Source organism: Enhydra lutris, unplaced genomic scaffold (genome assembly GCF_002288905.1).
Source record: "Enhydra lutris kenyoni isolate GAN:26980312 unplaced genomic scaffold, ASM228890v2 scaffoldscaffold13, whole genome shotgun sequence".
Taxonomy (NCBI): domain Eukaryota; kingdom Metazoa; phylum Chordata; class Mammalia; order Carnivora; family Mustelidae; genus Enhydra; species Enhydra lutris.
The window spans coordinates 49,949,615-49,966,782 of record NW_019154097.1 but is presented as its reverse complement, the minus strand read 5'-3'; the positions used below and the strand labels follow the sequence as shown (position 1 = coordinate 49,966,782).

Genomic DNA, 17,168 nt, shown 5'->3' with positions numbered 1-17,168 from the left:
CAGCAGTCTGTGGACCCCAGTGCACGAGCACCAGGCCCTAGAAACTGGTCCCCTTGGGCCTCCATCCTGACTCTACCTTTTAGATGCTGTGTGACTGTGAGCAAGTTCACGTTCCTCATCACTGCAGGGACAGCCACCTCCCAGATGAGGGTGACCGGAGATGGTCTGTTAAGGTGGGCCATGCTGCTCTCGGACCTGCCATGAACTTGTCAGGCACCCTGGGCCCAGCGTGTGTCCTCATACCAATGCCTGCAAAACGCTGCCGCGCTCACTCCACGCTAGACCCTTCCTCAGGCTTGAGGCCACACGAGTACATGCACAGGCCTGATGTGGAGAGGCTCCTGGGGCTCCCACGGGGCCCTGTAAACGACACGCCCTTCGCCCCAGCTCTGATGGAGGCCCAGCACCTCCCATCACCTGCCTCCATGGCCTCCGTCCACATGGACTTCTGTGATGGGGTCTTGGTCCCCCTGGTGCTTGGTTCGGAACTTCTGCCACGGGTGGGGGGTTTCCTCTGCCGGCATCACTTTCAGCCACTGCTTATAATAAGCTCGGAAGCCATCAATCTTCTCCAAGTAGGTGTTTTTCCCTTTGTACTATAAATGGAAAAGCATGGGGTTCAGAGGAGACTTTAGTCACTGCATGCTACCTACGGCTCATCCCAAACCAAGGCAGCCAGCTCCGGTCTCAGGAAAGCTGTTCTCATTTCTAGGTGGTTAAGGGGGGAGGGCAGGAAAACTATGGATACTCAAGTCACCTACTGTCAAGAAACAGCTGCTGTGGGGCAGACCACATTCCCATCTGCTAACCATCCCTTGAAGTCAGTGCTGCTGTGCTACACCCAGGGATGGCCCCCTGGCCCCCCAAGCTAGAATCGCTGGGTGCTAACACTGCCTCCGCAGCCTAAGCGCCTCCCCTGTGTCCTCTCAGCACTGCTGCAGTGGTCTCGAGAAGGGGGGAAGAAACAGAGGAAACGAGAGGTTCGGCAGATGCTAAAAGAAAGCTGGTAAAGAAATGCATAGAAATAAAAAAAGCCAAAAATATATTGAAGATAAAAACAGCCCACGTGGACAAACAACTAGATTCAAAAGATTTAAGAATTCCAGAAGTTGTATGTATCTAACCCAGCCTGAAAGTACATAAAACAAAAACTCGACAGGGACAGACAGAAATAAGTCCCCGTCCTAAGGGAATAGGAGTGTGATCTAAATCCAGTAAGCTTTAGGCCTGCGGTAGGCTGGTATCTGGACTGAACCTGAAACGATGCCGTCAGAACAATGCACCACGGAGTGGGGACAGGTCCACTAACCGGAAGATACTTGCAACATGGAACAAAACATGAGAATCCAGAACACACGAAGACCCCTGAAGAACCAGTAAGGCAAGACTAACCGCTAGATGTTCAGATGCCCAGTTATGCCCTCTGCCTGGCGTACGCTCTGCTGCTGTCTCCCAGATTCTGACTGAGCCCCCAAAATGGCCCTCATGCGTTGCACCTGCACAGTTGTCCCTGACACCATACCTGGTGTGTCCGTGCTCCTCTCCCTCCCTCCCCACTGGGATGGTGTTCCTCCAGGCCACAGCTGCCCTGGGGGCACTCAGCATGGGGGACTCCCATGGCCCCTACATCCGAACCCCCCCCAGCCTGCGATCCTCAGCACAACAGGGAGAGAAGTGGCCGTTACAAAGCAGACTCTATCACGGCCTGGCTGCCATCCCCATTCACTGGACGAACAATGGTCTATACGGGGCACCAGTCAATGGGCAGGTACCGGGGAGCCAGGCGAGCAAGGCGGTCAGTCTCCAGCTCCAGGGGCTTATGGGTTCTGTGAAGGTGACAGTCACCTGTGCAGGTGTAATTACTGGCTGTGAAACACAGCGAAAAGGAACAGCGCTGGATGTGAGGGGCAGGAGGGAGCAGCAGGGCATCCCTGAGAACGAGCCATCCAAGCTGAGACCGACAGGGTGAGGTGCCAGTTACAGGAAGCGGGCAGCCTACTCAAGGCAGAGGGAATACAAAAACCCCAAGGCAGAAGAGACTGTGTCATACAGAAATGACGGAAGGCCAGTGGGACTGACAGTGAATCCAGGAAGAGTGAAAAGAGATGGAGTGGGCCACAGGGACTCATGGGCTGTGGTTTAAGGAATTTGGGATTTCTCCTAAGGGAAGGCACTGACAGTTTAAAGCAAGGGAGTTCCAGCTCCCAGAGGCCAGACCTGGGGCGGGGGGAGCAGGGGGAGGCAGGGCAGTTAAAGAGAAGACAGGCGAGTGAGAGGTTGGCACACACACCCGATCAAAGGAGGGCGGGTACTGGGCGGCAAACTCCAGCTGGCGGATGACCACCTCATTCACAGGGACCCTGTTCTGCCTCATGTCCTTCAAGATGTCAATGAGATAGGTGTAGTCCAGTTTCTTGAGGGCCGCGTTGATGAGGGTGCTGTAGATGTGGGTGTTGGGGGTCATCTGGGATTTCTGCAATAGCACAGACATACGATTAGTGAGCTAATGGCAGCCACTGGGACAAAGCAGCCCTCTGGGTGCGTCGGGCCATTCAGGCCTGCTCTGCAGACCAGCCACCAGGCCAAGAGTACACCCCACTCCAAAAGGAAAGTACACGTGCCCTGCACTGTAGGTCCATCCCACCCGGCCCCAGGGACCCTATCTTCCCTGGCCTGAAGAACTTGCTCAGAGATCAGCAGACCCAGGCAGTAAAGCACATGCAGAAGACCACCTCCTCGGCTCTTGCCTGTGGGTTTACTGTAATCCCTGCTCCCAGAATGCTGTAGCACCCCTGCTCTAGTCATGCCTCCCACCCCTCCAGAGTCGGGGCCAAAACCTGTTCCTCCCCACCACCTCTCCCCACTGCAACCACCTTCAAGACTCTAACACCCTGTTTTCAACGCCAGATCCTGAAGCAACTTACCAGAGTCTACTTTCTCTCCACTTGGGCCAGTGACCTTTCTACACTTGAAGCTAGAATGACCCCACACTCCCTGCCCCCATGCACACTGTTTGGGCTGTTGGGTGCAGAGGTCTGGGGGTTCAGGAGGGCCCAGCTTTCTCCTTGAGCACCCCTAGTTAGCCCCATGGGTCCCCCCAGGCCTGGACCCACTCACCTTCATGTCTGCAAGCAGCTGCAGACCATCCCTTGGCCTGTGGCACCCGATGGCCAAGTTGCAGAAGGTCTGCAGGTTAGGGACAATGCCCCTCTTTGCCAGGAGTGGCAGCAGTGCCTGTGGGGACAGAGACGGCATCCCTGGAAGCTGTGACCCACCAAGCCTGGCAGGAGTCTTCTCAGTTGAAGGCCGTGGCTGGCTGGAGACCTCGGGGGCACAGTTCTGCTCAGAGGCCTCACCACTCCCTCCGGGACCACACTGGATGAGGGTCTCGGCCTGGCTTGCAAGTACGCAGCTCCCCAGAATTTAGCCGCTCTGCGAGGACACCCTGCCTTCCGAACCATCTCCACCATGCCAACCCCCTGCCCCGAGGCCCTTCATATTCCCAAGTCTCTCTGCTTCCCTGCTGGCTGTCCATCCAGCACTCGGCCCTTCAACGTCAACTGAGCACCAGTGGTCTCCCAGGCCCCTGGCCCCACAGTCCAGGGTGGGAGGCAATGCCAACAACAGCGTAGGACGTAAAGCTGAGGCTGTGGGGGCTTGGGGGTGAGGAAGAAGATGCCCTCGTGGCCTGGCTGGCTCAGGGAGGGGCTCTGTTGTGCTCAGCTAGTCTAGAGGAAGGCGTGCTCTCCACTGAGGCCCTGAAGAAAGAGGCTGTGTCCCTGTCACCTTTGATGCCCACAGGAGCCCAGCTCAATGCTCTGACCAAAAAGCCATCACACAGACACATGGACAAAACCGCATGAGGGCTCCGGTGCCCCATCTGTGGAATGGGGGTAGCCTTGTACTCGCAGAGCCTTGTGGCGTGGTCAGTGGAGTGAGGAACGGATGGGAAGCTCTTCAAATGGGCATCTAACACAGAGGGCTGTATCAGAGTGTGTGTGTGTGTGTCTGTGTGTTGGGGAGTGTGACTGAAGGGTGGGGACACTCCTGAGCCACCAGGCTCTTAGGCCACAGGTCCCACGGCCCCTGCATGCTTTGTGCTCCTCAGGCGGTGTGAGGATGTCTGGGGTCTGCCATCTGTGAGCTCCTCGGGGAGGACAGGCAGCGCAGCCGGCCGCTTCACCCCTCCATTCTCAGCTCTGCCCAAGTCCAGGCCCAGAATGGAGGCTTTGGTCAGTCAGCTCACCTACCCCAGGAAGGGGTGACGCCCCCTGCAGGGCAACCAGGTCCTGCAGTCAGAAAGTCTGAGGAGGGAAGGAGAAGGAGGGGCCCCAGCCTTGCACCTGGTGCCTACCTCCCAGCCCCTCACCTTTGCCCCCTCCAGATCACCAGACTTGCTCTTCTTCCTCATCAGGGTGTTGAAGAACGTCACGTCGGCTTCCACCTGGTACGTGTCCAGGATGTTCAGCAGTGAGGACTCTGAGGGACTCCCAGGTGCCACCACCTCAGCCAGCAGCGTGAGGGTTTTGATGTTGGGTCGGAGCCCATGCTCTTCCATCTTGCCCAAGAAGCCCTCTAGGCCCCCCATCAAGGCCAGCCTGTCAGCTGGGGTGGTCACAGTCCCAAAGGAGACCACAGCTGGGGAGACTGGTCCCAAGGTCAGGAGGTTAGCCTCCAGCCTGCAGGGAGAAGGTTCTGGGGCCAAGGAAATGAGGGCCACCTTGTGGTCGGGCTCTGTGTTCATTTCCACCTCAGGCTGGGCCTTGCTGGGGACTCTGGCTTCGAGAGGCTCTGGCAGGCTCTCAAGCACCTGAGAAGATTCCAGAAACAGCTGCCTCTCCAAGGCCTCCACATGCAGCCTGACTGACACACCATCGTTCACCCGGGCCCGGGCTCTCCTCCTTGCCCGAAACCCACGTGCCAGGGGCTGGAGCATGACGGTCTCCTCCCTGGGCCTCAGGAGCAGTGCTGAGGCCACCTCCGGGTCCCCCAAGCCGCAGTCTCGAGCTGCCCCCAGGAGTAGGTTGTAGCCGTGCTGACTCGGCTGGAGCCCCAGACTCAGCATCTGCCTCCATACCTGCCGGAGAGAGGCAAGCTTGGCTCTGAGACCCTTCTCAGAAGAGCCTTCAGCACAGCAGACAGAGAGAGTCAACCACTGCTCAGCAAGTGCAAGGGGCACCGGGAGAAGCTGGACAGCATCAATCCCAACGCCAGGCTCCAGAGAACTAGGAATCCTAAGGACCTGAGGACTCCCTGGGAGATCTCATGGGGGTGCTACTCCTTTCCTCTCTAGCTCACCCCTAAACTGTTCTCCCACTTTCATCTCTCTGCCCTCTCCCAGGGCCCCTGTACTGGGAACAGACTCTCCCTGGGTCTCTGCCCACCTCTGCACTTCTCTGGGGAGGGATGATCACAGAGGCTAGGTTCTGGAAGAGTCTAGGCTGACTCAAGAACCGGATTCAGCAGCACTTTCTGAGCTCCCACTATGGGCTCTGCCTCATGCAGCCTCTGGGAAGGATGAAAGCACAGGGCAGGCACAGCAGAAGGGAGCTCAGCGAGGAAGAGCGCATCCCAAACTGGATGCCCGAGCAGCCCCGTCTCCTATTGAGATGAAATCATTTTCACCCCACAGCATGGTGCCTAGCATAGTATACACTCCACAAAGGACAGCTCTGACCCCATCTATGTCCCTCTGACACCCAGACCACGCCATTGCTAAGATGTCAGGAGATGCGACACAGGGGTCACTAGTCACCCTGGATTCTTTGTCTGTGGGCTCAAAGGGCAGCCACATTCAGGGGGACAAGACTTCACATCCGACTTCCTGTCCTCGTCAGGGCTAAGTGTGCAGACAAGGCAGGGGCTGGTCAGGCCCATGTGGGTACAGCCTGCAAAAGGTCCACTGAGCATCAGACAGAGTCTTAAGGAGGGCAAGGATCTCAGCAGGCACCTTCACAGGAAAACACGGACAGAACTGAGGCTTAGCAGGGATTCGGGCTCTAGGAGTCAGACGGACCTCGGTTCAAATCCCAGCTCTCCTTAATAACTGTGGACCTTAGGGCAGCTACTTAACCTCTGTGACCCTCACTTCCCTTGTCTGTGAAACACGGCTGATGCTGCCTAGCTTGAGCAGCTGAGTAAGTGCACGACACAAACCAGCTATCAGCATTACAGACTGTTTCTAACTAGAACAGCTCTAGAACAGAGATCTAGATCTTGGCTGATTTTCACTAGAAAGCTACTGCTTCCAGAAGACAGGAAAGCATCCGTCCAGGGCTGTCCCAGATCACTGGGGCTCAGCCTCCACGTGGGTTAACCACCTGGGGGTCTTGCTGAAATGCCAATCCGGACACAGCAGGACCAAGGTGGGGCTGAGACCCTGCTTTTCTGACAAGCCCCCAGGTGAGGCTGATGCTGCCAGTCTGTGGGACCCACTTTAAGATGGAGGGCCCTAGGTGAGCTCTGGGTCCTTCCCACCTATGGTACCGTTGCTAATACCGCCACCCCACAGGACTGGGGGAGGGGAAGGTTCTCTCTGGGGATCTGAGGTGGAATCAGAGCTGCGTGTCTCAACTCATGTCCGGGAGAACCTCCCAGGACTACATGCAGACCCCTGGGTCCCACGTGCAGAGATGGTGAGTGGCAGCCCATGGGAGGAGGGACCAACAACCACTCTGGATAAGATGGTAAGCTTTGATAATCTGAGCTAGCTGCCCAGAAGGCCACTTGGCGAAGGCAAGAGCGTGGGCTGTGCCCTCACTTGGAGGCAGCCATGCCGCCTCCGAGGGCCTCCTCCCCCTGCCATCTGGAGAACGGTGGGCAGCAGTGTGCTTTGCAAAGGCCAAAATATTGCCAACATAAATCCACCCAGCATGGGGCAGCCACAGGTGCCCAAATGCCCATGTGATCATCATTTGCGCCCGACACGGGTGCACAGGGGAAGGGGGGCAGCAGGAGGGGCAGGAAGGCAGAGCTGGGAGGGACAGACCTGCAGGGCATATCGGAAACCTGTCTTCTTGTCCTGGATGCAGCCCATGAGCAGGTAACTGAAGGTCTCCTCTGTGACTGCATGTCCTTTCTGGACGATCTCCTGGAGGAGGGAGTGGAGGCTACCGTGAGAACCTGTGGCAGAGCCCAGGGCCCGATAGGTCTGATTCAGGGCAGACAGTCCTGGGGCAGGCGAGACCTGAATCTGGCTCTAGAGTGGCTGGAAACCAGCTCCTGAGCAGACCCATCCAACTCTGCCTGCATTCCCTGCCCCTCTCCTTCCAGGCTGCTCTTCCTGGCTGATACATCACTTCTGGGTAGCCCCTCTGCAAAGACCATGCCAGCAGCCACTTTTAAGCCCTGTGCCCGAGACACTGGGACCACAAAGAGCTGGCTTCAAGTCCCAGCTTTGCACACCTGTGAGTGTGGGCAAGGCAGGGAGCTCCCTGGTCTCAGCCCATCTGTCATGGGCATGACCTACCTCAGAGGGTGTCTGGAAAGCCCCACAACAGACTGTGGTGTCTGTCCACAGCACGTGCTCGAGGTACTTGCTACCCCTGGCCTCCCTCAGACCTGTCAGGGTTGGCCATGGCCTTCTTGAAACGTTCTTCTGCTGTTCTTCCTCTCTTCCTCTGTCTTGTGAGCGTGGCTCCTCCCACACTACCCCACCACTGCCACTCTCCCGTCCCCACCTCTGTCGCCAACCCTGCCACCTTAGTGGTTTTGTTGCTGTTGTTGTTTTAAGATTTTGTTTATTTATTTGACAGAGACAGAGCGAGAGACAGAATAGAAGCAGGGGGACTGGGAGAGGGAGAAGCAGGCTCCCTGCTGAGCAGGGAGCCCTACGTGGGGCTCCATCCCAGGACCCCAGGATCATGACCTGAGCTGAAGGCAGACACTTAACTGATGGAGCCCCCCCCAGGCGCCCCTCTCAGTGAGGTTTTAGTTCGTCCTCCCTCCTCCTGGACAATCACAGCTGTCTCTTAAGTGGTTCCTCTCCCCCACCAGCCGGAGTGACCTGCATAAAATATCAGTGGCATCTCTGGACAGGTCAGAGGCCTATCAACCACACTGCCCTCTTCTGGAAGCTTCAACCACCTGCCTCTCACATGGCACCCTTTGGAGGGATCTGTCTCTCTCAAGGAACTCTCCGGGCTTGAGACCCCATGATCCTGCCTCTCCTGCCAGCTCAAGGCAGCCAAACCAGGGTCTGGTCAAAGGCTGCTGTGCACCACGCAGTGCCTGGACAGCTCATCAGGTCGTCTCTCCTGCCAGGAGGGGGGACCTCACTACGTGCAGTGAGGAAATATGTCAGTCAGCAGTGGAAAAAGCAAGACAGAACCTAAGACCAGAGAGCAAGTGTGCCCATGGGCCTGAGGGAAGACAAAGCTGCCAAGGGTGTGCCAAGGTTCTCCTGAGGTTTGGTCGTGGGGACCTAGAGCCTTCCTGTAGGTGTCACCTCATGTTTGTCTCCCTCCCCACCCTGAGAGGGCAGAACCACCAGCCCGCTCATGCTCCTCCCTACTTAAACCGCCTCACTGTCTCCTCTGAAACTGGGAATAAAAACACTCCTTACAGCTGGACGATAAAAGAAGCCACAGGGGGCATATGCGTGGCTCATCTGGTCCTGATCTCAGCTCAGGTCTTGATCTCAGAGTTAAGAGTTCAAGCCCCGAATGAGCTCCAAGCTCCAACACGGAGCGCAGTTTTACAAAAAGAAAAAGAAAAGAGGGGTGCCTGGGTGGCTCAGTCGGTTAAGTGGTTTCCTTCAGCTCGGGTGATGATCCCAGGGTCCTGGGATCAAGCCCCGCATCAGGCTCCCGGCTCAGTGGGGAGCCTGCTTCTCCCTCTCCCTCTGCCTGCCATTCTGCCTGCTTGTGCTTTGTGTCTCTCTCTCTCTGTTAAAAAAAAAAAAAAAAAACTTAAAAAAAAAAAAAAGAAAGAAAGAAAAGAAAAAAAGAGGCTTTGGGCCAAAGGGCCCTCAAAGGCCAAAGCCCTGACACAGCCAGGCCCCTGCTCGGCACTCCCATGTCCCCCTCCCCTGCTTCCCTCAAACCTGGCACCTCCTGGAAATCCAAGGATTTTTGTTCCCACTGCTCTCACTGAGCAGGAGGCCTTGAGGCACTATGAAGCCCCGCCCCTCACTGTGGCACCAAGGAATCCCACATAACAAGTCCACAGCACACACAACCCACTGCCATCCTAGGGGCAGGGCCTCTTTATCTGTCAGACTGAGGCCTCTGAGCATTGCTGAACCCGAGCCCGACTCCTTATCAGCCTCTGAAACCTCCCGTGAGGGACACAGAGAGCCACAGCCTCACATCCGCCGCGTGAGACCGGCCCCCCATGGGGCACCCTCACCTTGAACACATCAAGGCACATCCTGAGGTCTGCACACATGGCAGCCATCTTCAGCAGCGCATGGTACGTTTTCAAGTTGAGCTGGAAGTTTCGGGCCTGCAGCTGCTGCCGGAGCTTCAGGGCGCTCTGCAGAGCAGAGTCCTTCCAGGGGGACTCGGCGCAGACGTTGAACAGGGCTGTATAGGTGGCATCTGAGGGCTCCAGGTCCCGCTTTTTCATCTGTGGAGATGGGAAGACACCTGGAGGCGGCTCTGGGGTCAGCTGCACATACAGGTGACAGCCGAACGGAGGGAAAGCTAGAGAGGACCCGGCTCCTGCATTAAACAGGCCCACTAGCAGGGCCAGTGCTAAGGTGGGGCTGAGTGGTGCGTCGGAGCCTCCTTCTCCCAGACCCTGACTTGGCCTGAGGGCCTCTGAAAACGGACACTGCATCCAGACACACCAAACAAAGAGTCATCCTCAACACGGCCACCAGCCCACTGCAGGCCGGAGAGGGTTTTAGCAGGATCCTCCTGATGCTCCCAGGTCACCCCGACTCTTAAGACCCAAACAGTGGATCTGGTCTGGGAAAAGGCAGGAGGAGACCATCCAACCCCAGCTCCAGACTTTACTAACTGAGGGGTCACGGGCTAATTAGCTCCTTGTTGGGAAAATGCAGATGATACCGACACCCTGAAAGGCTGTTGCAAGGGTCAGCTGAGAGAGTGGCCCCCAGACCAGCAGTGGCCAGGAGCATGTCACTGCAGCACATCTCAGGACACCCTGTGTCCCCCGGCCCTGCAGAGTGACAAACCACAGGGTGAGGCTCCCGCTCTGCTTCTCAAACCCTCCGGGTGACCGAGGAAGCTGGAGTCTGAAAGCTCCCAGTAAAGCCAAGTGCTAATATGGGGATCAGCTGAGGGACGGGTATTTGAAAACTTTCTTTACTGACTTTGCAGCTTTGGTATAAATCTGAAATTGCTCCAAAATAAAAAGTTTATTGAAAAAAAAAAAAAAAGCAACAGATTGATAGAGAATAACTTAAGAAAGAGGGAACTGTGCTTCTCTGAGGTGAGAGGTAGCAAGTCACTTAAGTCAAGGTGACTCTCACCTCTGAGGTGACAGGTAGCAAGTCACTTAAGGATGCTCCGGAATGTGCAGAAACGCTGCGACCACACCGTGAACTGAGAACCACGGGAAACGCCCCCTGGCACCAGCCGCCCCTCACTTAGCACCTGAACGCTTTTCTGCTGGTCAAGGAAAACCCCCTGCCGCTCTCCACCATGGCGTTTCATGAGGTCTGTTAGAGGATACGTCAGTTTATCATTTATAACAATTCCTCCCCCTTGCTTCTAGCCAGAGACGATCCAGCCTCGAGGACATCCATCGCAAATGACAAGAAGTCTTGCTGGGATGAAGGATGAACCCAGGAAGGAAGCTCCCCCTTCCGGCCCTGGGGCCCCCCCACTTACATCATTGTAGAGCCGGAAGGCCTTCTTCAGGTATCCGGCCCGCCCGCAGCCCCCGATCAGCACCGTGTAGTTGCACTCGAGGGGCTGGAGTCGCTCCTCCTTCAGCATCTGCTGCTCAAACAGGTCCAGGGCCTCGGCCAGCTGGGAGGAAGGGAACATGGGAGGAGGCTCAGGGCAGCCTCTGAGACCCTCAGCAGAGGGAGCGAGACTGAGACTGAGGGACCCTCCTGGGCCCGCCCAGGAGCCACACAGCCACCCTGGCCTTCTGCCACCAGCCTCTTGGTCCCTGTGCTCTGCAGCAAGGGAGCTTCGTGGTGGCCAAGAAGAAAAGCCCACTAAACTTCCACCACCTATGAAGGCTCTTGGCCCCACCGCCATGGCTGCCTTCCCTCCAGCCAGATGATGAACTCCTTGAAAGCAGCGCCATCCATGTCTTTGCCTCTCTGTGGGCCTACAGTAGAGCCAGGGCCTGGCTCTCAGTAAGTCCTCAGAAAATGTTAATTCTGCAAATCCTGGGATCTGTCCTGCCCTTGCTTCCTGGTTGACCCCATCCGTAGTGCCAGCCCTCTGGTTCTAAGCGGGAATGGGAGACCGCATTCTGCAAAGGTTGGTGAGCACACTCAGGGCTACTGTGCTGCACGATCGCAGGGGAGCCATTCATAGCAACAGACTCCTGCAGTGGCACAAGACAGCAGCCCCAAGGGACCAGCTTCCACTGGCTGCAAATCCCTTTGGCCCACAGTCATCTCTACCCCATCCCTACTCCTTATACCATCCCCTTTAAATCCTCGGTTCACCCCTTCACAAGTTAATTTTTTTTTTTCATCCAGTGGTTTAACCAGTAATGACTGAATCCTGCAAGGTCTATTTGCTAGGGATACAGCTGTGAACAAGAGGGAGCTCCTTTGTGGGATACATCTTCTAGTGTGGAAAGACAGACGCCAAGTGAGAAAACTAAGACAAAAAAAAAAAATACTGTGTCAAATGGTGTTAGGTTTTTTGTTTTTGAAGATTTCATTTATTTATTTGAAAAAGAGAGAGAGAGAAAATGAGAGGGGAGAAGTTCAGAGGGAGAAGCAGACTCCCGCAGCGCCAGGAGCCTGATACGGGGCTCAATCCTGGGACTCAGAGGACTCATGACATAAGCCAAAGGCAGTTGCCCAACCGAGCCACCCAGGCACCCTGGTGTTAGGTTTTAAAACAACAAAGGAAGAAGTGCCAAAAGAAGGGGATGTGAGATTCAGTTTTAGATGTGACAGCCAAGCAGGGCTTCACCCAGAAGGTGACAGAACAACAATCTGAAGGAGGTGAGGGAAGGAACAACACTGTCTATGAAAACAGCCAGTGCAAAGGTCCTGAGGCAGGAGTGTGCCTGGGAGTTGGAGGAGCAGAGAGGAGGCCGGGATGGCTGTAGCACCGTGAGGGAAGGGGAGTTAAGAGTAAAGAGGTAGGAGAGATAAAAGGAGACCCTGCAGGCTTCATAAGCTATTGTGAGGGCTTTGGCTTCTCTTTATTTCTCAACTTTTAACTATGGAATGGTTCAAATGTACACAAAAGTAAAGAAAATAGTATAACTACAATGGTTATTAACATGTGACCATGGGGTGCTTGGGTGGCTCAGTTGGTTAAGCATCTGTCTTCAGCTCGGGTCATGATCCTAAGGTCCTGGGATCAAGCCCCGCGTCAGGATCCCTGCGGACAGCCTGCTTCTCCCAGTCCCTTTGCAGCTCCCCCTGCCTGTGTTCTCTCTCTTTCTGTCAAATAAATAAATAAACTAAAAAAAAAAAAAAAAAAAAAAAATCTGGCCAATCTTGTTCATTCATACCTTGTACTCCTGCTCCAAACTGAATTTTCTTATTTTTAACCAGGCTCCACACCAAAATTAGAGCCCAACGTGGGGCTCGAACTCACAACCCTGACATCAAGACCTGAGCTAAGATCAAGAGTCAGACACTTCACTGACTGAGCCCCTCAGGCACCCTGAATATTAATTTTTTAAAGCACATTTCCAGACATTACATCATTCATTCCCCAGATCTTCAACACACACCTCTAAGAGATTTTTGAACACAGATGCGATGTCGTTATCAACACCTAGGTAAGTGAACAGCAGTGTCATCGAACACATTAAGAGTCCTGGAAGGGGGGCGCCTGGGTAGCTCAGCGGGTTAAGCCTCTGCCTTCGGCTCAGGTCATGATCTCAGGGTCCTGGGATCGAGACCTGCATGGGGCTCTCTGCTCAGCGGGAAGCCTGCTTCCCCCTCTCCCTCCCTCTCTGCCTATTTGCTGTCAAATAAATAAATAAAATCTTAAAAAAAAAAAAAAAAAGAAGAAGAAGAGTCCTGGAAGAGTAACATAATTTGCTTTAACAGCGTGGCTCTGTGCTTCGCACATTCTTGGGAGGAGGGGGTAAGGACAGCAGGGAGCCCAGTGGCAACTATGATAGCTGAGGGGGTGAGGATAAAGTGAGGCCTGGGCTTCCAGGGGTAGCACTGCAAGAAGTGTGAGGACTGGCAACATTTTGAAGCTCCCACTGGTGAGAGAAAGAGAAGAGTTAGGGATGGCCTGAAGGCTTCTGGCCTGAGTAGATGGAATGATGGGATCGCCATTTAGTGAGAAGAAGACAGTGCAGGGAAAACAAGGCTGGGAACTGAACTTTCAGGCCCGTATGGGTGAGTGTAAGGGAGCTGGTGAGGTAGCTAGATATACAGACCAGGAAGGCTGGGCTGAAGGTACTAACATGAGAACTGCAACAAGGAGCGGGAACCCCAAATGTCAGGTGGCTGGTGGATCGCCTGGCGTAGCACCCGGGGTGAATGAAGACAGAAGAGCCCTGAGCATCCAAATACTTAGAGATCAGGAAGGTAAGGCAGACCCTCCGAAATACTGGGCTACCAGGGAAGTCGAACCAGGAATCCCAAGGTTCCCTCACCTTCCCTTCTCTGATCAGGCGTTTGCACTGGAAGAAGTACCAGTAAGGCGTGTTTCTCCGGCCCCGCCATATCTCTGGCTCCAGCTCCGTTTCCTCGTCTTCAGCACTCTGTTCCCTGAGCCGTAGGTTATACAACTGGGCTGTTGATTTTTGGAACATTTTCCTCGAGGAGTACTTGTTGGAGAGGGTCCCAAAGCTCTCTTCCTCTTCCTCCTGAGAGGCCACGGGGTCAGGCTGGCTCAGGTCAGAGCTGAGGCTGCTTGTGTTCTTCCCGTTCCCCAGGCCAAGGGGCAGCTGCAAGGGGGAGCTGCTGCAGGGTCGAGTCAGCCCCGCAGCCCTCAGCCATGCAGGCCCCTCCCTGCCTCCTGTGCATGTGGCTCTGAGAGGGTTAAGGTGCTGGAAGGCAGACAGTCCTACAGGGCGGAGTCCAGAGAAGAGCCGGGCCAACTTCGCAAGGTCCATCTCTGGCTTTCTCCTCCAGGGCCTGGCACAGGTCAGAAACATAATGAAAACTACTGGGGTCTGTAGTCCCGAAAGGCAGAAAGAAGACAGAGAAGTGGTCACAAGCCCGAGTGCTGAGGCTAGAAATGCCTAGGTTCAGATTTCATTTTTGCCAAAGAACCATCCGTGAGTCCCTGGGCACTCGCCACTACGGTCAGTCTCCTGCCCTGTGAACTGGGGTTACCTAGACCTAATACCCACACAGCACTGTAGCAATGATCGAATGAGGCCTCCAATACAGAGTGTGGCACGGTGTTGGCAAGTAAACCACTCAACAGATGAAAGCTAGTGGTATTCTCAAGCTATGATCTAGGAGACCGGGCACTGAAGTTAGAGCTGAGTTTGACTCCTGGCCAGAGCCGTGTGACTAGGCCCATTCCTTGACCTTCCTGTGCCTAGATTTCTTCAGCTGCAGGATGAGGACGAACCCACCAACCTCACCACAAGGTTATAAAGATCAAATGAGATGTTTTTAGTACTTCCCATTTAACAGGTATTTAAAAAATTGTAGCTATTTTAATATGTTACTAAAAAAAAAAAACCATTCTGGGCCTCTGTACAGGGAAGTTAACTCAAGCATGGCTTTTCTGCAAAATTTGTGGATAAACGGGCTAGAATTGTGCTGTTAATACACTAACTACTGGCCACATGCGACTACTGAACACCTAAAATGTGTCTAGTCTAAATGAAGATAGGCTTTTTGTAAAAATCACACACCAGATTTCGAAGATTTCATACCAAAAAAGAAGGTAGATTAAACACAATAATCTTGGGGCACCTGGGTGGCTCAGTGGGTTAAGCCTCTGCCTTCGGCTCAGGTCACGATCTCAGGATCCTGGGATCAAGCCCCACATCCCCCTCTCCCTCTGTCTGCCTCTCTGCCTACTTGTGATGTCTCTGTGTCAAATAAATAAATAAAACCTTTAAAAAAAACAAAACAAACAAAAAACAAAATAATCTTTCAACATATCGAAATGATAATTTTGGGTATACCAGGCTAAAAAAAAAATTTAATATTAGTTTTCACAATTTGTAAGCTTTGTTTAATGCAGCTACTTGGAAATTTTAGATCATATATGTGCTTGCATTCTAGTTCTACTGGACAGTGCTACACTAGAGATCCTGGTCTGCATACTTGAAACTCTTCAATAAAAAAATATCAGGGGGCACCTGGGTAGTGGAGAGCTCAGCTTCTCCCTCTCCCTGCTGCTCTCCCTACTTGTGGTCTATCTCTCTGTCAAATAAATAAATAAAATCTTTAAAAAAATAAAAATAAATATCAGGGAACCCCTGGGTGGCTCAGTCATTTAAGCATCTGTCTTAGGCTCAGATCATGATCTTGGGGTCCTGGGATCTGCTTCTCCCTCTCTCTCTGCCGCTTGCTCTCTGTCAAGTTAATAAATCTTAAAAAAAAAAAAGAAAGAAAGAAAGAAAGAAAATGTAAAATTACATATGTGCTCATATTATATTTCTGTTAGAGTGGCAGGCCTCACCAGATATGCAATGGTAAGGGCCCTCTGTACTAATGTCAGCAGGGTGCTGGTCAACAGAGGCTGTCTAATACGCTCCCCAGACCTGGGTTCACAGGCAGCCCAGTTCCACAGCCTGCCAGTCTCACCTTTGCACTCGGCTGAACTGCTACAAGACCCTCAGCAAGTTACTCCCCTTCCTGAGCCTCATTTATTAATCAATCTGCAATCACTTCAGAGGTCTAATTTTACATTTTCAAGTAGCCACATTAGATAAAGTGCTTCTTTAAAAAAAAAAAAAAAGGATTTTATTTTTTGACAGACAGAGATCACAAGTAGGCAGAATGTCAGGCAAAGAGAGAGGGAAAAACAGACTTCCCACGGAGCAGAGATCCCAATGCGCGGCTTGATCCCAGGACTCTGGGATCATGACCTAAGCCCAAGGCAGAGGCTTAACCCACTGAGCCACCCAGGCGCCCCTAGATAAAGTGCTTCAGTGCACTAAATGAAATGCAGCGCATTGCAAGAAAAAACCCCAATGATATTGAAATAACTGTCAAGACATTAAAAAAAAAAAAAAAACCTCCGATACAAGTACACATGCCGCTTTTTTGACGCTTTAATACCAAGATCCTGCCGTCCTGTCACAGCAGTGACAAGCTAAATGATAGCTTGTGGTAGCTACAGGCACTCCGTCTCTAACCATAATTTACACTCATCACCATTAGAAACCCGACTTAGGGACGCCTGGGTAGCTCATTGGGTTAAGCGTCTGCCTTCCACTCGAGGTATGAGTCCAGGGTCCTGCGATCGAGTCCCGCACCCGCTACTTGCTCAGCGGGGAGCCTGCTTCTCCCTCTGCCCGCGGCTGTCCCTGCTTGTGCTCTCTCTAACAAATAAGTAAATAAAATCTTAAAAAAAAAAAATCACGACTTAATTCAGGGCGCTCTTAACGCTACTCTGTCAGTCACGGAAGGAAATGCTCATTTCACACCGAGAAAACTAAAGGTGCAATTTTCTTTCTACCCAAGTTCCTCAACCTGCCCAAGCTAATAACCCCTGAATTAGAGACGCGCCGCCGCTGTCCTCTCTGGGGCACCCGCCCCTCCCTAGACGCTCCACCAGGCGCTCTGGCCAGTCCGACCCCTCCGCACTGGCCTTTGGAGCCTTGGTTGTCTCACTAGACGTCCGACCCCAGCTGCGACACTCCCTGTGCGGACTCCCGCTCCCATGTCACCCCCAGTCCCGCTCCGCGTCACCCCGCCGCGTGGCCCTCACTCCCGCTCCAGCCTCACCGCGCGGCGGACCAGACTCTCCTTCCCAAAGACCTTCTGGTAGGCGCGAGCCTCCGCCGACTTCACGCAGGCGCACTCGGAGACGCGAACTCCCCGCCCCGTGCGCGCGGAGGCGGGTTACCCCGGGCCGCGAGGAGAGGCGGGAATTCGGCTGGCGGCTAGCCTGGCCTAG

The 17,168-nt window shown here is 54.0% G+C and overlaps 1 protein-coding gene across 1 annotated transcript; it reads right to left on the bottom strand.

Moving 5' to 3' along the window:
- Positions 1-37: 37 nt before the first annotated feature.
- LOC111145870 (pentatricopeptide repeat domain 1) lies at positions 38-14,653 on the bottom strand. The gene is made up of 8 exons (XM_022501148.1): positions 13,732-14,653; positions 10,800-10,940; positions 9,349-9,567; positions 6,989-7,090; positions 4,370-5,077; positions 3,118-3,234; positions 2,291-2,473; positions 38-596 (listed from the first exon to the last, which is right to left on the bottom strand). The coding sequence occupies exons 1-8, from the start codon at positions 14,233-14,235 to the stop codon at positions 414-416; spliced, it is 2,157 nt and encodes a 718-aa protein (XP_022356856.1). The 5' UTR covers positions 14,236-14,653; the 3' UTR covers positions 38-413.
- Between the last annotated feature and the right edge of the window lie 2,515 nt (positions 14,654-17,168).

Bases quoted from the DNA above. Each gene is read 5' to 3' on its own strand.
- LOC111145870 (XM_022501148.1), bottom strand. From the start codon at position 14,235: ATGTTTCTGACCTGTGCCAGGCCCTGGAGGAGAAAGCCAGAGATGGAC. The intron at 9,568-10,799 runs GTAAGTGGGGGG...CCATCTCCACAG, and splicing joins CCTTCCGGCTCTACAATGAT to ATGAAAAAGCGGGACCTGGA. The intron at 7,091-9,348 runs GTGAGGGTGCCC...TCCCTCCTCCAG, and splicing joins TGTGCCTTGATGTGTTCAAG to GAGATCGTCCAGAAAGGACA.